This window comes from Bufo gargarizans, chromosome 2 (assembly GCF_014858855.1).
Source record: "Bufo gargarizans isolate SCDJY-AF-19 chromosome 2, ASM1485885v1, whole genome shotgun sequence".
In the NCBI taxonomy this organism is placed as follows: domain Eukaryota; kingdom Metazoa; phylum Chordata; class Amphibia; order Anura; family Bufonidae; genus Bufo; species Bufo gargarizans.
This window is the reverse complement of record NC_058081.1, coordinates 630,995,813-631,018,425: the sequence shown is the minus strand read 5'-3', so window position 1 is coordinate 631,018,425 and position 22,613 is coordinate 630,995,813. Positions and strand designations below refer to the sequence as shown.

Below are 22,613 nucleotides of genomic sequence, written 5' to 3'. Positions count from 1 at the left end.
ATTAAAATCCAGACATCAACAATGGACAAAATTAGCTGTGACGTGTTTCGGGCTATAACCTCTTTAGCCCTTCATCAATCATGCCTTGATGAAGGGCTAAAGATGTTATAGCCCGAAACGCGTCACAGCTAAGTTTATTGTACGTGGAGCTGGATTCTCCTTTTTTTCACTGAACTCTGCATCTGACTGTGTCCAGGTCTGATTTTCGATGCTCCATTGGGAGGTGCAGGCGAGAGCTGCAGTGATTTTCTTGCACTATATAGCTACATACATGCATGCTACACAGGTACAGTGCATACACAGGACAGGTTAGGGGCTGTGGGCTTTCAAAATGTAGGGCGCTTCAGGTATGATACTATTGCTATAGAAGTATATACATTCATCTTGTAGCTACATCCTATATACTGTATATATATCTATATAGTATAGGTAAATACATTCGATATAGATACATACTGTGCATCATATATACATGCATTCTATATACTGTAGGTGCAAACATCCCATATAAGTACATACATGCACATTATATAGGTACACAGATCACTGCTGTGAAAGGATAGATATATATTCATTTTATACATATCCTATATAGGCACATATATGAACAGTATATACATATGTCCACACATGCAATAAAGATACATACAGTACATGTACGGCATGTTACACAGGTACATACATGCTTCTTATGTTAGTACATACATGCTTTGCAAGTAAATGCACACTATACACAGTCACCCTCATCTGACATAGATACAATATTGGTGCACGCATAGTATATAGGTGCGTACATCCTATACGTACATGGCATAGGTCAGTTCATGCTTCTGTCGCAGGTTAGTACCAGCATGCTATGCTATACTCCCTATGGGAAAGAAATCTAAATTTACTGTGAATTGCTCCATTATTTGCAGGTAGGAGAGCTCCCTGTTTATCCTCCCAGCTATGTCTCTTTTTTTATCAATAAAACTGTCTTTTCCTCACCACTTCCAACTAAATAAAAGTAATAAGAAAGGTAACAGATCTGCACAAAACCTGCGAACCGTACGGCGAGGAATTGAGTTAGGTATCAATAAAGGAGGCTGCTTTCCTCTGGTATCTTTCATTTTTCTTACTTACAAAAGGATTCATAGGATTCAATTATGTCGGTACATATAGAGGTATAAGAGATCCAGCAACAGACAGTTAAAAAAAGGAATTAATATACGTCCAGGAACACAATACACTACAAGGGATTTAAGGGCAAGGATTTCATTATTTTTGTGGAGAACGTACAGACACTTGCCCTTGGTTTTCCAGGAGGATAATATCGATGTCCGATCCTTAGGATAGGTCATCAGTATCTGATCTTAGGGGGTCTGACTCCCGGCACCCCTGGCGCCCAGCTCTTTGAAAGAGGTTCGCAGTGCTGTAGTGAATGTTGCAGCCTCTTCCTAGACCAGCAACGTTATGCTCATCGGTCACTTGGCAGCTCTGTCCCTTTCATGTGAAAGAGTATGGACTGCACTACCAAGCCCAGCCACTATACTATGTAGGGCGCTGTGTTTGGTATGCTGTGAGAAGATAGCAGCAATCACCGAAGCACCACGGACTCTTCAAACATCGGATCAGCAGGCATGCCGGGAGTTGGACCCCCACCAATCAGATAATGATGGCCCATAGACCATTAACATTGAATTCCTGGAAAACCCCTTAAAGAGAAGACTTTTTCATATGGCCTGTTGGCACATATATACATCATAGAGGGGTGTCAACATATCAGCATCTCCAGGTCTGGTATATCTATTCAATATGTATAGCTAGCTTCCTGAGAATAACAGCTGATCACTGGAGGTTGCAGAAGCTGGACCCACCGTGATTAGATGATCACTAGTGCATTGTTACTACAAAAAAAGGATAGTCCTTGAGAACCCATTTAAAGAGATCCACGTTTTAAAAGTGTATGTAAAAAAAAAACAACAAAAAAACTAAAAGGATCATCAATACATCAATATCAGATTGGCATGCATGGGTCGGGCTCTTGGCACCCACACTGATCAGCTGTTTGTAGGGGTCGCGGCACGAAATGTGAGCTGTGCGTTGCCTCTGTTGCAGTAGTGGTGCAGTGTCATTACAAATGCTCCGTCCCATTCACCTGGGAACCCTGCTGATCTGATATTGATTACTTATCCTGAAGATAAGTCCTCAGTAGGGATGAGAAAATCGACTTTGAATCCTTCATCCGAAGTCGATTCGCATAAGACTTCGTTAGAATACTGTACGGAGCGAGAGCTCTGTACAGTATTAGAATATATTGGCTCCGATGAGCTGAAGTTATTACTTCACAAAGTCTTGCGAGACTTTGTGTAATAACTTCGGGAATTAATTTCTACTGTAAAAAACCTTGCTACCGAACCCGGAATCCAACCAGAGTTTGGTAGCAAGGTTTTTTACAGTAGAAATTAAAGGGGTTATCCCACTTAGCGTTTTTATACTTACCTGCTGCCACCGCGCGTTCACTTCCTGGATTCTGGCTGGGGGCGGGCTTCATCTTGATTGAAGTCTTCTCCCGGCCGTGCCGCGCGCTGGACTGAATGCGCACGCCGCCGCGCATGCGCAATAGTGACTTATTCCTACAGAGCCGGCGTGCGCGTTCGCAGCTCTGTACTATTCTGCCCGGGAAGAAGTCACTGTCGCGCATGCGCGGCAGCGTGCGCGTTCAGAACAGCGAGCGGACCGGCCGGGAGAAAAGGAGTCGTCTTCTGGGCAAGCGCGACCTTCCGGCTTTTGGAGAAGAGCAGTGGTCGTAACCAGGGGAGACCGAGTCACAACAATCAGGTAAGTGGGTATGAATTTTATCCTAATCGGTGGGGATTTGTTAATAAAGTATATTTACAAAAATGATCACTGTCAAATCATTAACAGATTTAACAGTGATCATTATGATGGGATAACCCCTTTAATTTACTAAGTTATTACACAAAGTTTCGCGAGACTTTGCAAAGTAATAACTTCGGCTTATCGGAGCCAATATATTCTAATACTGTACGGAGCGCTCGCTCCGTACAGTATTCTAACAAAGTTTTATGCGAATCTATCCGAAGTCGATTCGCTCATCCCTAGTCCCTAGCTTAGAATGGGAAATGTTATGGCCTGACTGCTCCTACAAATTTGCTGTGTACAGTTGTCAGGTCCCATCCTTGCTCCTCAGCTCCTTCCTTGACTTTAGCTGGACATACACCGCAAGGGGCTAAACCAAGCACAGCAACATCTACTGCATCACTGGTGGTTGGCTGGAAAGGATCACATACCTTCATCTCTACAGCAGCAGATCCAATAAGAAGCAGGGACTCCCCATCCCAAATGTCAACCTGAAAGGTTTGAAGAGCCAAATAACGTAGAAACCATCTTTGCTCTCCCGGCTTGAGGAATCCAGGCTCTACCGGGTATTTCAACTGATATCCAGGTGACCCTATAAGTAGCATATAAACAGTATGAAATCAGAATGACAGCCCACGTGTTGTGAAGAACTGTTGGTCAAAATTCACCTATTATTTACCATTATAAATCTCTAATTACAATGCACCTCATTCTGTTGCTGCTCCCAACAGACCAGCAGGACACTGCAGGACAAATAGATCATCAGTATAAAAGTCTGAGAAAACCCCTTTAAAGGGAACCTGTTACCAGTTTTATGGTGTCCTAAATACGGGCAACATAAAAAGGGAGTGATTCTCTTAGCAAAATGCTGGGTCACTTTCTTTAATTGACCCAGTCAATCTGCCAACATCTTGTATTGAAAAGCTCTAGCTGATAATGATGAGTCATGAATATTCATGAGCTTCTGACTCTCCCCGCCCACCTGCTGCTGAATGACATTTTTTTTTCCATATGAATCAGCAGCAGGTGGGCAGGGGAGTGGCTATAGCTGAATTATACGCTGGACTCAATGACATCACACTGGACTCAAATCAGCTCATTAGCATGCGGCATCTTTGTGTGTATATTATGAGGTAACCATCTGTCACACCAGTAAGTGAATACATCTAAGGTACTTTTTAGTAGTTAATGATTATATATAATTAGTTAGATTATAATCAAATATCCACATGACAGGATCCCTTTAAGGACACAGCCTGCTTTGGTACGTAAAAAGGGGTTGTCCAGGATTTTGATACTGATGGCTTATCCCTCAGGATATCTGCTCGAGGGGGTCAGACAACCCACACTCCCACCAATCAGCTTTTCCGATGTAGCTCCGGTGCCAGAACTCCACAGCTGTAGTGGACAGAGTTGGTATCACACTGGGAAGTGAGGCACGGCAATTTTGTTTGTTTTTATCTTTGAATTTCAAAAAGCCATAACATTTTTAGTTTCCCATCGACATCGCGTTACGACAGTGTGTATTACGAAGGACAAGTTGCATTTTTTTAATGGCACTATTTTGGAGTACAGTAAATGAATTGCATCACTTTAAAAACATTATTTGGGGACACGGTGTGAAAAAAACAAGGAAATTATTATTACGGCTTTATTTGTACAGTGTTTAAAGAAAGACGTGTTTGAAAAAGGAGATGACAAGCTTACTCTGCGGGACTGGCTCATTCACACAAGCGTAAGCCATCCGTGCCCACCCATGCTGCGGACCGCAAATTGCCCTGAATGGGTCAGCGATCTGCAACATATGGCAAAAGCTAGGACATGTCCTATCTTTTGCAGTGCAGATACATGGACCCCAAAGCCCATGGAAGCACTTCTGAGATGTAGTTTTTTTGAATGGGGGAGGCAAAGTGATAAAAAAAAATGACAATTTTGGCATTGGCATTTACCACAGATGATAAATAACATAATATTTTGAAGGGGTTCTAAATTCTTGCTGTTTGCTGACCTGTGGAGGGAGGATTGTCTGCTCAGTACTTACCCCTCCATCCGAGATCTCCACTGCGCTCATGTGACCACCGGGACTGGATGCTGGCTCTACCACTCCGGTCCCAATCGGATGTGCTTCTAAGTCTTCATGCTCAGCTGCCTTTACAGCATACGCAGGTGAACAGGAGGGTTCAGGAACACATGCAGCCGGGACATGAGTACAAGAGCCTGCTACCGATGTAAGAGCAGCAGAGGTGATGGTGAGGGTACTGGCGGCACGTCGGACGGGTAAGTACTCAGCACACTATGTTCCCACAACAGGTCAGAACACTGCAAGCATTTCAAGAAAGCCCAGAGAACCTCTCTAAAATTACGCTTTGAATAAGAATGTGGTTCACCAGATACACCTAAGAGATCGATGCAATTTTAAAACGAAGAAATTAATGGAAGGTTTTATCTGTGATGCCAGATTCTTCTGTCTACAGAAGTTAGCCACAGCAATCCGAGCATCGTTCCCGGGAATATTTGCCCACTGGCCAACCTAGATTTAATTACGATCCACAACTATCGGGTGCGCTGTTTTGACTTTTCTTTTTACATGATAAATATTTCAGACATGGCCATGCTAATTGTGTTTATATATATATATATATATATATAATAACAGAAGTTCAGGGCAGCACACCTTGTGGCAAGTGATTGGGTGCCAGCAATGATGACACCTTACCAAGGTGTATAATGCAAAATGAATAAAGACACCGCAGCACATCCGATGGTGATGGCGTTTCGGTCCGCTTGCTGGGACCTCAAACGTCGCATGGGTGAATAAAGGTCCCCACTTTCTTTTTCACCATCGGATGTGCTGCGGTGTCTTTATTCATTTTATATATATATATATATATATATATATTATACTGTGATCATTTAGAGAGGACCTTTCACCAGAATAAAACTTCTAAAGTAACTATACAGGCATGTAGAGCGGCGCCCAGGGACCCCCCTGCACTTACTGTAATACCTGGGCGCCGCTCCGTTCTCCCGGTATAGCCTCCGGTATCTTCACAGTTAGGCTCCACCCAGGGGAACCTGCCGTCGGCTCATTCTTCCATGCTGCAGCGCTGGCCAATCGCAGCGCTCAGCTCATAGCCCGAGAGAGAAAAAAGCCTCTCAAGCTATGAGCCGAGCGCTGAGATTGGCCAGCGCCTCAGCATGGGAGAATGAGGCAGAAAATCACGGAAAACGGAACAACGGACACAACAACAGTCGTGTGCATGAGGCCTTACAGTGTATGGAGATTTTTACAAGCACCCTATCATATCCTGCCAGCAGCGGGCCCTCAGAAGGCCCTGGACTACCATGACAACAACTTGGTCTTGGTGCCCCATGACTGCATTCACGGGGTGCCAATCAGATGCAGCAGTCGCTATTGTCTGCAGCATCTGAGGAGTTAAACTGCCGGGATTGGAGTTATCTCTGGCCCAGAACTGACAGCTGGGCGCTGGCTGTATACTACAGATGGCACCTGCAAGCAATGGCATGGGTCTAACTCCTAAACCTGTGCCATCACTATGCCACATATTATGTCGCTGACATACATGCACTCAGCATGTATAATAATACGTCACTGACCAGGAAGGGGGTTAAAGAATGGATTGCCTAGGTGGGAAAATTCTTTAAGTAAAGGGGACGTCTCAGCACAGACATCCCAATAAATCAATCCCAGTAATTGGCTGCTCATTTTACCCTGGAGTGGCCACTACAGGACAAACATAGTATTACATGCAGCAATTCAAATTAATGGCTGGTTTTAGGAGGTTTCGTCTGTGCTTCAGTAAAGAGGGTTTAATGTACTCATAAAAAATGTTCTATTGGTGACGTTAGCCTGAGCACAACCAGACTGACAGGTCAGGGTTAAATAATACGAGATTCCACCTTCAGAACATAAAGACGATGCGGTCACACTTACCTGGGTTTAATGAGCCATCTTTGTTAATTTGAACTAAGAGACGGGCTGGTGTCTCAGAACGTGACTTGGTAGTGGAATGACTCTGGACAAGCTGCAGACGAGGGGTTGTCACCGGCTGAAAGCGGTAAAACTGGAAGGTGAAGTAAATGGTTTGGGGCCAAATGGCTGAAAAATCTTCCTGGACGCTATAAAGATAACAAGAAGATTAGACGTCTACAATCCACACAACACAGTTTAAAAGGTGCAATGCTGCCTCCTCCAGTCACTAGGTAGGCTGCAAAAGAGAAGCCGAACTAGTGCTAAACCACTTCTGTCTCTGACAGTCGGGCCCCTGACCGGCTCCTGCTAGATTACAGGAGCGTTCATGCAGCAACGCCAAAAGATGTGCTGCAGACTGGAGATCTGCAGTGTCTGCTGTCAAAGGACAGTGGTTAAGGGGTTAAAAAAAATCTTTTTTATACGTTGCCATAATCTGACAGTCAAAGTTTTTATTTTATTTTTCCAGACCTCTGGTGAGTGCTGCGGGCTCTCGGCAGATTTCCAAGCACAGCGCCGTACATCGTATAGTGGCAGTGATTGGTATTGCAGCTCAGCCCCATTGACTTGAATGGGGCTGAACTGCAACTAGGCCATGTGATCGATGTACGGTGAGGTCACATGGCATCGGAAGAGGCTGTGGCACTCACAGCACCCAACCCCTTCTAACAGCTGATCTGCGGGGGGTCCTGGGTTTTGGACCCCCGCTGGTCTGATATTGACGATCTGTCCTGAGGACATTAATATTAATTACCGCACAACCCCTGTAATACAAGGCACTTACTAATGTATTGTGATTGTCCATACTGCCTCGTTTGCTGGCTTGATTTATTTTTCCATCACATTATACACTGCTCGTTTCTATAGTTACAAACACCCTGTAATACAGCGTCGCTTGCACACTATAGGAGAAGGTGCCGGCCTCTCTGGCGGCCAGGACCCTGGGAGTGCAATTAGGCTGGAGCTTTTTCCTACAGTCTGAAAGCATGACCATGCTAATGTATTACAGGGTGGTCGTAACCATGGAAACAAGCAGTGTATAATGCAATGGAAAAATGAATGAAACCAGCAAAGGAGGCAATATGGATAATAACAATACGTAAGAGAGCTGAAAAGATACCAATTACATGTACTTTTCTCTTTTTTTTTTCATGTATTGGAGGGGGGATTTATTTTTTTATTAATACCTAACTTAGTCTTGAGGACTTGAACTTCTAGGAGCTTGATGGATTATACAATACACTGCAATACTTCTGTATTGCAGTGTATAATGTTTGTCGGGCATACTATTACACACGGCCTCTTGCAGGGTCTAATACAGATGTGTACAAGGCAGAAATGAAGGTCATTGTTAGGTCTCTGGCTGCCAAAAAGGAGATTTTTGTATAACTTACCAGTAAAATCTCTTTCTCGCTCTTCATTGGGGGACACAGAGACCTTGGGTATAGCTATGTCCTCTAGGAGGCGTTGACACTAGTAAAAGCTGTTGGCTCCTCCCCTGGCAGCTATACCCCCTCCAGCCTGGAGAGAGAGCTTCAGTTTGTGAGAAGCAGTAGGAGAAGCAAGCTAAGAAAAAAACACGGAACACCAACCATGGCAAAAGGACCCAACGGGCCCAAACCATCAACTGCCACAACCGTGACCAAACAATAATACTGGGTGGGTGCTGTGTCCCCCAATGAAGAGCGAGAAAGAGATTTTACTGGTAAGTTATACAAAAATCTCCTTTTCTCGCACATATTCATTGGGGGACACAGAGACCTTGGGACGTCCAAGAGCAGTCCGCAAGGGGGGGGAAAGAAACACAGACCCATGGAGCCAGCGCCCCTGCAGGCAACAGAGAACTGCTGCCTGCAAGACCAAGCTTCCAGAGGCGGTGCCCGCCGATGCATAAGTATGCACCTGGCAAATAATTGTGAATGAGCGGAGGAGGGCAGCAGCCGCCCCGCACAACTGCACGGGTGAACCTTGAACCATCCGAGCCCAAGAGCGCTAACCCCTCTGGTGAAAGGAGCCGCAACACTGAAGGGTGGAACCCTGCCCCGGGGACAGAAGTTCAAACAAATGCAGACGTGCAATTGACACCCTGGAGGCCGCCAATGTCATGCGAGGACCCTCCGGAAGACAAAACCAAGGCGAGCACGGACGCCGGAAGGAACTGGAGGCTGACAAATAAACAGTCAGAGCCCTGACAACGGCCAAATGACCCAACCCCTTTTCCTTAGGGTGTGAAGGGGAGGTACGCAGTGATGGAAGGCCAGATTCTTCATTGAGATGAAAATCAGAGACCACCGTCGGGAGAAAGGAAGAACGGCCCCAGGGAAGCTCCTACCCCTGGCAGAACCAGGACAGGTCCAAGGGGAGAATTCCGGATTGCTAAAAAGACCAAGGTCTGAACCCAAGGCGGTAAAAGGAGGACGGCATAGAGGAACCGTACGGCTATTCCCTGTAGGAAGGAATTGAGGACCCCGGGTGGGTCAGAGGACGCTGGAAGGCCACACAGTGCCGAACCTACCCAGCCAAGAACCAAAGCCCAAGCAAAAAACCCCGGATCCACCCCTGCCAAGGGGAAGCGCTCCACGGAAACGGAAGTGGTCCACCAATGTCCCCCCGAGCCGACCAGGTTTGACGGGAGACCGAGAAGCTGCCTGAATGAGGCATGTCCAACCGCAAGCCAGGAATCAACACATTGGATAGTCAAAGGCAGTGACGATACGAGAATCATTGACGGAAGAACTCCGTCAGCGACCGTGTAGCAAAACCGCTTGACGGAAGCAAACAACCAAACCAAGATTAGAGAGAAAAACTTCTGCCTCAAGGAGGAAGAAGAGAAGGGGTGTCCCGTTCCAGGAACAAAACTCCATCATCCTGGCGTGGGGAGTCTCATAGTCTAGTCACGGAATGCGCAGCGAAAAGGCATGACTACATCGGACAGACATGCCGACACCAGTCAAGTATCGAGAGGTAGTGGTACACACCGGTAGCGCGCCCAGGACCAACGGTAGGAGTCACCTGTAGAAGGAGGAATACAGGAACGTCACAGGCCAACAGTCGGTCCGGAACGAGACCGAAAGAAAAAGAAAAAAAAAAAACACAGAACCAAAAACCCTGCATCGCATAGATGAGGGGGAGTAGCAACAGAGGAACCACCAAGGTTTGCGGAATGGCCGTGAACCCCGAGCCAGAGAAGGAAGAACGGAAAGAGAAAGGGGGAAGGAATACAGAAGCAGCCACCGGATGAAAGCAGGGATGCCATACTCCGCCAAAGGAGGAGCCTATGCAGCGTACGCCACCGAATACGGAGACAGAAGAATCCGTCAACTGACGAAGGAGCCGTACAGGAGGAGCCAGATTACGCAATGGCTACCACAGGACCCCCATACCGTAGAGGAATCCGGTAGAAGCCACGGTACCATACCGCCCCAGGGAAGGAGAGCTAACTTCAAACGCTCCACCCGGGAAGGGCGCTGAACAGGAACAACTGCCCAGCAAGCGTCAGGGTAGAACCCCTACCTGTTAGAATGCCCCACTGTAGCGACTGCGAACGCTAGTACCCGCACAGGCTGAACAGGCTGCAAAACTAAACCAGAGTGCCAACCCAAACACTTCCACATCAGGAATGGTGGAAGAGAGTAAGGAGTCAGTGTAACACTTGGCCCGTTGGCACGTAAACCATATATGTGCAATGGTGTACGCACCACTACCGATGCGGACAATACCGTTACCGACTGGGACAATGGAAACCCATAGAGATGGGAGTCTCTAGGACACAAGTGGTTTTGGGTAGGAGTTATAATCCTGCCCAAAACCAGCTCCAAAGGAATACAATGAGGAATAGCCACCGTATGTACTGGCGGAACTCATATAGTACTAGAGTAAGCGTACCGAGCACCGTCAAGTACCGACTGTCGCCACGCCCCCAATGAAATAAGCGCAGGCACCTAGAGCCGTGGCGCAGTTGAATTGCAGAATCTGAAGATGTACAGATACTCCCCCGCTAGTGATCACTAGCGAAAGAGAGTAAGGCAAGTAGTAAGAACAATGACGCGCAACACTCCGCCTAAGGAACCTAAGGAGATTGATTCGGATTCACGTCAAGGCCCGAATCAGTGATTCTCCTCAACCCCCCTCCCTTGGGCGGACCCACTCCCGTGAGAGAAGGTGCACCTGAGCGTGACCCTGGGAGGAAGGGAGGTGGTGAGAAGACGACCTGCTGTGGTCCGCTTGCGCGCAGGTATACGCATTAGAAAATCGCCCCTAGCAGTCGCGGACTGCGCAGTTGGGGCTTATCAACCAAACTACCTGGGGGTGGATTGGGAACAGAGGTCCTGTATACAAAAGGAACCTGCGGAGAATTATCAACCCAACAACCCTAGAGGGTGGATTGGGAATTTCCAGATTTTTCCCCCCACTGGAATCGCGCAGGTGGGGAATTATCAACCAAACGACCCCATGGGGTGGATTGGGAATTCCAGAGGTTCTCCACAGTATGGCTCAGGTAGAGAATATCGACCAAACGGCACCGGAGGACGGATTGGGATCCCACAGAGATCCTTAACTGAATTGCGCAGGTGGAGAATTACGGGAATACTTCAGCTGTCCTCCTGTGAGTTGCGAAGGTGGAGAGTTATCAACAAAAACCCCGGAGGGTGGAATGGGAATTCCAGAGGTTCTCCGCTGTATTGAGCAGGCAGAGAATTATCAACCAAACAACCCCGGAGGGTGGATTGGGAATTGCGGAGGCTCTCCGCTGTATTGAACAGGTGGAGAACTACCAACCAAACGACCCCGGAGGGTGGAATGGGAATTCCAGAGGTTCTCCGCTGTATTGAGCAGGCGGAGAATTATCAACCAAACAACCCCGGAGGGTGGATTGGGAAATGCGGAGGCTCTCCGCTGTATTGAACAGGTGGAGAACTACCAACCAAACGACCCCGGAGGGTGGAATGGGAAATCCAGAGGTTCTCCACTGTATTGAACAGGTGGAGAATTATCAACCAAACGACCCCGGAGGGTGGAATGGGAGTTCCAGAGGCTCTCCGCTGTATTGAACAGGTGGAGAATTATGACCAATGACCCCGGAGGGTGGATTGGTAATTGCAGCGGTCCTCAACTGCATTGCACCGGTGGAAAAGAATCAACCAAGCTTCCCCTGAGGGTGGGTTGGGAACTGTCAGAGGTCCTCCACTGGTCTACGCAGGTGGAGGATTATCAACCAAACGGCCCAGAGGGCGGAGTGGGAAACTACGGTAAGAGAGGTCGTCACATGTCCGGGGCAGGACACGGGCCCATTTTTGTGCCGCACAGTCAGAGTGGACATGACTGAGGGGAGTAGGGCCTGAATGGAGGTAGACATTTATTTCCAGCTTCATTTAATTTTTATTTATTTTTTTAAACTGGTCTGCCTAGCCTCAAGTGGATAAGAGGCAGGAAGGAGTTAACAGTGCAATACCAGGCCATCCAACCCCTGATAATCCGGAGCTGGCCCAACAGAAGTGGCTGACCGGAAAGGGTTAACCAATAACGACATTAGGTCCAGGGGCGGTGCTGATGGGGGCGGGGCAGCGGCAGCTAGGCGGGAATTATTCGCGCCAGCCCGCAACCCTCCCCCTCTGAGTCGCGGCCTAGCAGGTCGCGAAACCAGGGCCTAAAGTTCCGATGCACAGCCACCCCGGACCCTCCCCCTCTGTACTGAAAGTCAGCCGGAGGGTGGAGGGACCCGGAGCGGAGCGCGACACACATCCCACCTGAGAAGCCGCACCGCGGCCGGGATGACAACAGGGGAAAGGAAGCCTATAGGCCCCAAGAGAAGCCGGGGCCTAAATTTGCAGCGGCGCCCGGAGGACCGGGGTGCTCACCCCGCGGCCGGAATCGTGACAGCCGGAGGTCCATGTTAAGTAAGTGCCCCGCGGCGCGAGACTACCGTAAGGGGTCAGATGTCCGCGAACGGCCAGGGGCATTAACCCTTTCGGAGCTGCGTGCTTGACGCCTGCTCCCGAAAGAGTAAAATGAAGGATACTGCAGCAAGTGGAGACGGACTGGGCTCCAGTCTTTTGCCGGAGGTGCCCGGGGAGAAGATACATTAACCCTCTAAGAGCCGGAAGCAGTCGGCCTAGAGGGCAAGTGAGAGGGGGACCGCATGGCGCCCGCCGGATTAACCCCTTCTCTCTTTCAGGGGTCTTGTCATAGTTGAGTAGAGCCCCCTGGCCGTTAACCATAGGGCGACCCAGACTTTCAAAGATGGAGGGAGGGGGAAGAGGTCTTCATACTCACCTAGTCCCATGTACTCACCTCTCTCATCCTCTTCTCTTCACCCTCCCTAAGTGGACCTCAAGGTCACCTTCTCCAGCAGGGTCACCTCCTCAGCAGCTGGCACCGGAGTGGCAGGCGTCTGGTATGGCGGGAGGGTCTTCTCTTTGGCGGACCTAGGTGACCCCTTGGCTGGCGGGATGCAGGGGAGCGAGGCTGCCCTGGTCCACTTTGTCTTCTGTGGGGGAGGCAGCAGTGCGGAATCGGCACTGGCGCAACTCGACCCCGGGAGAACAGGGAGGCGAGGCGACCACTGTTGTCCCATCTGAAAAGGAAGGAAAAAAATAAAATCTTCAGGAGATCCCTGCAGAGCAGGGAGGTCTTGCCTCCTATTGACACTAGAAAAAACTGAAGCTCTCTCTCCAGGCTGGAGGGGGTATAGCTGCCAGGGGAGGAGCCAACAGCTTTTACTAGTGTCAACGCCTCCTAGAGGACATAGCTATACCCAAGGTCTCTGTGTCCCCCAATGAATATGGGCGAGAAATAACTATTAGCTAGCCTGCTATCATGTTGCGGAGGGGTGATAGAGCAATAGAGACAGTCCCCTCTGTCTAACCACTTAGATGCCACGGTCCCTACTGACTGCAGCATCTAAGGGTTTAAACATCCAGGCTCAGAGTATGTTCAGTCCCGGATGATGCAGCAGGACCTGGTTGTTAATTGCAGAGGCACAGTGACAGTACCTACGTAATCAGAGCTCTGTAACAGTACTTTGCTGGCCCTCTGAGAACTCCAGCCAGTACAGTGCTATTACACCTCTGGCCGTTAACCGGTAAAGGGGATCTGTTGTGATGCCTGTTTTAGCAAATACTTGAATTTCTCATGTAATAATACTGGAGTATCTTTTCCGAAAAAAATATGAATACATTGACAACTGGGCTTTAGCCTTTTACATTGCTGATACTGATTGGACAGCAGCAGACTGCGCAGAGACACCCCATTGAAAAAGCAAATGGTAACAGCCGGCTACAGACCATTTCTAGGAGGAATAAGATAAGACTTGCACACAGCAATGCCACCGCTCACCTGCTGAAGGCAAGGAACTGCAGGACGATCTCATTACACTGCAGATAATCGGCTTCTTCCCTCTGGGGATTAAAGTTCACCGGACTCGATGGATCCGCCACTTCCGCTACCTCATTATTGCAGTCTAAAATTTCAGGGAATCCAGCTGAGTGGAGACGTGCCAAGGCGGCCCGAGACAGGACGGACGTGCTGCTGGAGGAAAGAAAGGGGGCGCCATTTATCTGATGGGAATATAGTCCTGTGTTCTCAGTTACAGAACTTCCTATTAGACATCCAGCTGACCTGTCACTAATATAGTCTGGTGGCAAGTCACGACTTACCTCAGGTTCCTGAATCTGCCGCTACAGCTTCTGCAGCCAACTTTACCTAGCAATCCATAATGCTGATGGGACGTCTGTGTGCGCAGCTCCTCCTGACAGCGGCAGATGTTTGGGGAAAGAAGGATCCAGCATGTTGGCTTTCTAAGGGCCAGCAATGGATTAGGATGCCCATGCCTCGTCAATAGCAGTCGTCATGTAGCCGTACCCTTAGATAGTCGGCCGGTCCCACTGATGACATTCAGTGATGATATTCTAACATGGGGAATCTAATAGGGGCCTTCAGGCTAGCCATACACCTGACATACCTGTGGCAGCAGCCTATCTCCCAAAAAACAAAAAAATTGGCCATGTTGTAATACAACGGCCCAAACTTTATCTCCCCTGAAAGAGTTAAAATTTCTCTACACATTACATAATGAATCAGTCCCAGTAAAATCTGTGAATTTGACCAATACACCTCTAGTGTGTATGACCAGATTTATTATGGGCGGCTTAAAGGGCATCGGTCGGCAGATTTGTACCTATGACAATGTCTGGCCTGTTACATGTGCACTTGGCAGCTGAGGACATCTGTGTTGGTCCCATGTTCCTATGTGCCCGCATTGCTGAGAAAAATGATATTTTTAATGATATATGCAAATGAGCCTCTAGGAGCAACAGGGGCGTCGCCGTTACTCCTAGAGGCTCTGCTCCTTCTGCAACTGCTGCACCCTTTCCACTTTGATTGACAGGATCAGGCAGTAAAAAGTCATGAGCAGAGCCTCTAGGTGTAATGGTAACGCCCCCATTGCTCTCAGGAGCTCATTTGCAGATATTAAAACTTCCCGTTTCTCAGAAATGTGCACACATCTGAACATGGGACCAACACAGATGCCTTCAGCTGCCCAGTGCACATGTAACAGGTCAGCCGGTGTCATAGTTTCTGCTGACAGATGTCCTTTAGGTAGTTTGTCCCAGTTCTCCGCCATATTGCTCCAATTGCTTGGCAATGCCCTTAACATACATGAGTGCTGTAGCAGACAGAGCATAAAGTATTAGTAGATTAGGAAACTCTCGTTTTACCAGGGTTTCCATGTAAAATACTTAAATTTAGAAGAGATGAGTTTGTTGTTTGACACAGAAAAGCAGGTTATACTGATGAATTGGCATCTGTGATTTTACATAGGACTGCAGCAACAATTACTGCATCTTAGAAAAAAAAAAAAAGACGGATAGTCCATGAAATGGTTACCCCGACACTGTAACCTACCCTCAGCATCATTACCATAAACCAGATATATGCCCATCACAGACAAGCTATGACCGAGGCTATCATTTATCACATCAGCTGGCTCCCCTCGTCTTCCATGTTATCTACAGCAGATGATGAAAGCTGGAGTACAGCGAGGACAGAAAGGACATCTCAGGACAGCTTCTAGACACTCTCTTTTTTTTTCTACTAAAAAGTTGATAAATGAAAAAAAAATTCCGTAGGACTTACCACATAATGGTAGGTACTGTATACTGACACAGGGAAGGAAGGAATAATAGAGATAGATAGATAGATGATAGATAGACAGACAGGGGGTATGGATGAATTAGCTGACTAGTGTGACACTTTGAGCCTAGAATATTGAACCTTTTCACAAAATTCTAATTTTAAGCTGTATTACTGCAATTCCTTTTAATTTGCATTACTGAAATAAATAGACTTTTGCACGATATTCTAATTTTTCCAGTTTCACCTGTAGATAGATATACACAGACAGACAGATAGATAATTGAGGTAAATTAATACTATTATTGGTAATTTGTACATATGTGACGTTCCTTCCCGACTGATGATAAATGTATTCTGTCTAGAGAGTAGCAGACATAACGATGTAGCAGAGCTGAGTTTATCTTGTGCTCATGTGATATCTTCTCTTAGCTGCACTATTATCCGGTGGAAGGATTGTGCTCCCCCGGTCCCCAGGATCAGCGCTCTGTGCAGGGTATAATACAGGTATATCCTGAGCCAGTACCGTAGAAGACATACAATTCAGACGGAGCAGACGGCGTGAGTCATTATCCTTGGCATTTGGTAGGAACACATGGCGGCTGCTATTTCTGCTCTAGGTACAGTCCTTCATAAATCCCACAGCCTCAGAATTCCACGGCTGGGATGCATACATATATCATCATTCCCCTGAAAATAATAGCAAGCCTCCTGCTCTTTCATGGAGCAGACAGTCTCATAAGTGACCCCCCACCGCCACCTCCACAGCGATCAGAGGGCCTACTACACAAACCGTCAGCCCTATGAGAAGAGTTCTACATATCGTGGGAGTGAGGGGGGATTCTAAAAAAAAAGGGACACATCCCCCAAATGTTTGTCCTAGCACTTCCTGTCCCCAGCACTAAGGCTAGAGGTGGCTGCTTGGTCTCCACTCATTTCAATTAGATCTAGTCCGTATCATTATAATAATATAATGCTCAGTAAGGTCGGTCCACTAAACCTGGGCTCAGATCTCTCTGCGTGAAGACCTCATAGTCTCAGACCCGAGCCCTCCAGCTGCTGAATAACTATACCACATCGGAATATTGGGAGGGAGGGCAATAGGGGCGAGACACCAGGGGCCTACTTCATCCAGGGCTTCCCAGGTACCGGAGCTCATTTCTCAGAAGCTGCATCTGGAAGCTCTATTAACTAGAAGAAATTAAGACCCTATTACACTGCCCAATATGCGGGCAGGACCAGCGCTGAGGAGGGATGATAAACACATATATTGGCACTTGTTTGCAATGGCCTATTACACAGGGAGGAATGATCACTGCTGCAGTTGTTCCTCCCTTAATCAGTTCTGATTATCGGCAGTACATCCCCAATTACACCGGGAGAGATGCTGATGATAATCAGGCATTTTTCAAGATGCAAATCAGCCGACCGACTAACGGGCGGCACAATTATACTGAGCAATTATTGGGAATGAGCATTCCTATGAATACTTGTTCCTGAATCCTTCAGGGCAACAATGGATTGGACAATACAGGGGTTGTCTCACTTCAGCAAATGACATTTATTTTTCCATCACATTATTCACTGTTCATATCCATGGTTAGGCTCCATTCACAAAATCCACAAAACACAGACACCGGCAATGTGCGTTCCGCATTTTGCGGACCGCACATCGCCGGCACTAATAAAATATGCCTATTCTTGTCCGCAATTGTGGACAAGAATAGGACAAGTTCAATTTTTTTCGGGAACGGAATTGCGGACCCGGAAGTGTGGGTCTGCAATTACATATCCGGGCAGCACATCGTGCTGCCCCATGGAAATGAATGGGTCTGCAATGGGAACAAAATTGCGGACGTGTGAATGGGGCCTTATGATCACCCTGCAATGCAGCACCGTCTATGGTGTACCAATATGCCTTAGACTTTTCCTGCCATTCATCACTATGAACAGCACAGGCGGCGCACTGAATGTAGGCAGGCTATTTATTATAGATAAATGATAAAGTACATGGAACATTTACTATATTGAACTGTAGAATTCAGAGTAAATTGCTGTGTTGGCACTTTGTGATAAATAAGTGGGTTTTGGGTTTCAGTTTGGGCACTCGGCCTTCACCATGACTGCTATAGGAAACGCACCAGCCTCACTGTTGGCCAAGACCGTGGGAGCTCACATAGCCACACATGCACAGTAGCTCTCAAGGGTCGCCAACCAGAGTTTTTCTTTTTTCTGTATAACTTTTCCCAAAATCACACACAGACAATATTTTTTATGGACATGGTGAAAAACCATAATGAATGCTAAAAATAAGTAATCCATGTCTATAGCTCAATATACTACTAATAACACCTCATTACCACCATTTACTGTGAGCTGTAAAATGATGATAATTACCACCAAAATAATCTAGTCATATACCACCAGCCTCAAAAAAATCACAGACATCTATTGTTTTCACAGACACAGGAAAAAAGTTGCTTATTTTTACGGACTGTCCAGAAATTTCTGGACGGTTGGCAACCCTGTGGTTCCTGTCCCGGCCACCTTGTATCTGTGCTGAAGCGGTGGCCGTAAACCCTGAATATAAGCAGTGTATAATGGGATGGAAAAATGAAACTTGCCAGCAAAGTAGGCAATATGGACAATCACAATACATTAGTAAGTGGCTTGTATTAACTTTATCTACATGATAAATGCCATTTACTGAAGTGAGAGACAACCCCTTTAAACTACAACATGGCAGATTCCTGTTTCTCCAACATAGGGGGAGAGTTAAGCAGACCATACCCAGATGATTAGTGGGGTTGCCCAGGCTACAGATATTCTTGACCTATTCTCAGGATAAGTCATCAATATAAGATTAGTGGGGTCTGACACCTGGAAATACCACCGATCAGCTGTTTCAGGTAGGCGCAGTGCCAGAACAATACAGTGTATGAAGCAGAAGGCTCCATTCACTTGAATGGGAGCTGAGCTGCAGTACCCTGGGCATGGCCGCAAGACCCTGTTCCGCTTCGTACACTCTTTTGTTCTGGTTCCCCTTCTGGCCCAAAACAGTTGATGTCAGATGTCGGTCACCCACCGATCTGATAATGTTAACCTATCCTGAGGATAATTCATCAATATCTGTAGCGTGGACAACCCCTTTAATGTCGGCCAAATCCACCGATTTCACCAGGATCGGCATGGGTGTTCCCTGAAAGCAGATTTTGGGTGGAAAAGAGGTCTGTCTATTGAATTTCAGCATGCCCATTAATTTTGTTCTCATGTCTGAAAGCAACCTACTCCTTTCCCCCCTTTCATAATACATGCATGATCAGTCATTCTGAGGGAGTTGGGAGGAAAAGCTGTTTCAAACGTTTTGGTGCCCATATACCTTCAACAGATGCTGACTGAATGCTGATTTGGCCGACGCTGTCCCTCCTGACTCCCTCATACACATGAACACTCAGTATGGCTGACCATGCATGTCTTCTCAATAGGGAGAAGCTGCGGCCCAACACATTTTACACCGAGGACAAAGGACTGTGTGTTGAACCTTAAACGTGGATCCCTCTATCCTGGACATTATCTGTCAGGGTAGATTAGAGAGGCCGGCACACACAAAACAGTCGGCCAGCACTGCCAACGTCACTGGGTTCGGCCAACGTTTCTCTTAGGTGTATGGGGGCCTCTAGCCTGCACTTATACCCAGATTCTCAGCACATCCTGCTGACGTAGGTGGGATCTGCTCACAATCATCTAATATGCACGGCCAACTTAACCTAGTCACACATGATGTGACACTGTTACTGGGAATGTGGCCAAGGGACCTCCACCAACCTTGACCTGGCCTTGACTCCAGCACACCATCACTGTTCTGGGCTGAAGAGCATTTGAATTACAATCTAGAGGAGGCTGTATAGACATCTAGCACTGCATACATTATTTTATGGCCAGGACGGGGCCTTACCTTCCAGTCTGAGTCCCCATTGCAACAATCGGGGCATGGACAGGAGAAAACAGAAGCTCCTGGAGAGGTTCTGCATTGGAGGGCTCTTGGTTACTTTTACTCAGATCTGCCTCAAGGTGCGTTATTCCACTGGCATAAAGGAGTTCCTGTAAATATGAAAAAAAGAAGTAGACGATAAAACATGATGAGTTTCTGAACACCATATGCAGTTTGTGCTTCAGACACCTACCGTCAGCTTTGAGGACAGAAAGTAGCTGTCTGACCGCTCTGATAGTCAGCCATATTAGATCTAATGGGGCTGCTTTCTCTGTCACCTGGTCATCCAGATGATTCCACCTTTGGCATTTATCCAAGTCATGGTGGCATCACTCACCAAATCAAGATTATGAACAATCATTTAGTATGCAGACACCCAGAATTTTTCAGCCTTGTCTGCTGCTCGGGAGTTGTCAGCACATGTAGTGACACAGGTCGTGTACCGGTGTGGTATACTACAGCATGTAATCCATGGTAGTGTACTACACAAACCCAAGAAAGGGCGGTAAATGTCAGAGTCTCATCTATACAAGTGTTCCGGGCCTCTCCTTACAAGAACCATGTCAGATAATTGGGAAAAAAATTATTTTATGCATCAGGAAACAATAGAAATGAAGACGATGAAGCAGAGGTTCCCGATGCTAGATAAAACATTATGCAAATGGTATTTGAATATGCATCTGTGCTAGTGATGCAGTGTGTGACTCCTGACACATTCAGCTACCTGCACGCATATGATTTGCATCTATAATGGTAAAGGAAACTGTGAGATAAAGAATTCAGGACCTTCTACGATGTTTCCAAAACTTGCCCAGTTGCAACTGCCTGAAATGTATTACAGCCACAAGTAATTATCACAGGTAGAGGAGTGAGGGTCTAACCAGTGGGCTGAACCCCCTCCAAGTTAAGAATTAGGGGTAAATTGTAGAATAGAATGCCGAAGTTCTTCACCGAAGTCTCCCAAGACTTCGGACTATCCAACCATTATAATGCCCCCTAAAATGCCCGGGCACCTCATACAGGTTATACTTACCCTGCTCCCCAGCACCTGCGTCTCTCCTGATGCCTGCATGGCCACCGCTGCATCTCCTAGCATCGCAGGTAAAACTAGGAAGGCTCGTCCCCCGTGGGGCCTGCTATTGGCTCCCCCCACCGTATGTTTTGATCTGCGTAACGAGGAGATACAGCGGCGGCCATGCGGGCATCAGGAGCGATGCAGGTGTCGGGGAGTGGGGTAAGTATAACTTCCCTACCCCACCACAGCAGGGCCTCCTTGGAGCAGCCATCGAGCATGTGCTGTCACTTCATTCAAACTCTATGGGAGTGACGGAAATGGCCAACGCAATATTAGCTAAAGGAAGTATGCGGTAGTGTGTTGTAAGGGTATTTTACATACCTAAGTAGTGATTGCCTCTGTCCCCTTTAATTATTATATCACCTTTTTATATTCCTTATAAATGTAGTGAGTTATGGATAGTTAGGTAACAGATACAAAGCCACTGTTCTGTGTCAGATGACCACCAAATTGGTTAACTCATAGGACATGTGTACTCTACACTGGACATCCTTAGGAGGAGGGGCTGAGAGGTATAAACCTTTGAGCACAAAGGTAAAAGAGGGATATCCGCTGAGAACATCATCCAGGTAGGATGTTGTAAGTCACTATCTCTCTCTTGTATCACCATAGGGTATCGGCTATGTGTTACATGGGTAGCGTGGCGACAGGAGATCCCCCGTATGGTAATATGTAGGAAATGTGATTATTATTTTTTATTGTATGTGCTTTGTCTGTTTTACTTTATATTCAATCACAGTAAATATTTTTATCACTTAGCCTGTTTAAGCTAATTTATTCTCAAATCATCTAATTTACATGAAAACAGGTATTTTTCACTATATAGTGCTCTTACCCCTTTTTAGTTCAGTAGTTTCTTTAAAAACAGCACTTTTATAATATGTAAATTACCTCTCTACCAGCAAGTAGGGTGGTTACTTGCTGGTAGCAGCTGCATCCTGCTTTAAAAAAAACGCCCCCTCCTCCTGTTGATTGACAGGGCCAGCGAGCGCTCTCGTCCCCTGGCTGGCCCTGTCTGCGCACTGAGAGGAGGACGCTCGCTTGGCCGATCCTTCCTCAGTGCACCTGCGCCGGGTGTAGATGTGACGTCATCGGCGCAGGCGCATTGAGGAAGGAGCGGCCGCCCTCCTCTCAATGCGCCTGCGCCGACTGAAGACCGGTACGGCGCAGGAGCAAGATTTAGAACACAGAGAGGGCCAGCCAGGGGACGAGAGCGCTCGCTGGCCCTGTCAATCAACAGGAGGAGGGGGCGTTTTTTTTAAAGCAGGATGCGGCTGCTACCAGCAAGTAACCGCCCTACTTGCTGGTAGAGAGGTAATTTACATATTATAAAAGTGCCATTTTTAAAGAAAATACTGAATGAAAAAAAGGGTAAGAGCACTATATAGTGAAAAATCGCAGTATAAGGATTTTAAGTAGCCCAAAAACAAAAAATGACTTTGGGGGGGGTGACAGAATCCCTTTAACAGGTAAAATTATCTTTTGAAATGAATGGTGTTGAACTGCGATATCACACACAACCTGTGGACATGCGTGGCAGTATTTTTAGAAGAAAGCAGCTG

At 47.0% G+C, this 22,613-nt stretch overlaps 1 protein-coding gene across 2 annotated transcripts in view; it reads right to left on the bottom strand.

The window, feature by feature from the left end:
- The window catches only part of NPHP4 (nephrocystin 4), a 277,786-nt gene that overhangs the window by 104,003 nt on the left and 151,170 nt on the right, over positions 1-22,613 (bottom strand). The window contains exons 14-17 of one of the 2 annotated variants that reach the window (XM_044278368.1): positions 19,941-20,086; positions 14,189-14,380; positions 6,818-7,002; positions 3,294-3,454 (exon numbers count right to left, since the gene is read on the bottom strand). In XM_044278368.1, coding sequence (XP_044134303.1) covers positions 3,294-3,454; positions 6,818-7,002; positions 14,189-14,380; positions 19,941-20,086 — 684 coding nt within the window. The remainder of the gene's footprint in view (positions 1-3,293; positions 3,455-6,817; positions 7,003-14,188; positions 14,381-19,940; positions 20,087-22,613) is intronic. The other variant, XM_044278369.1, reaches the window with a different exon arrangement.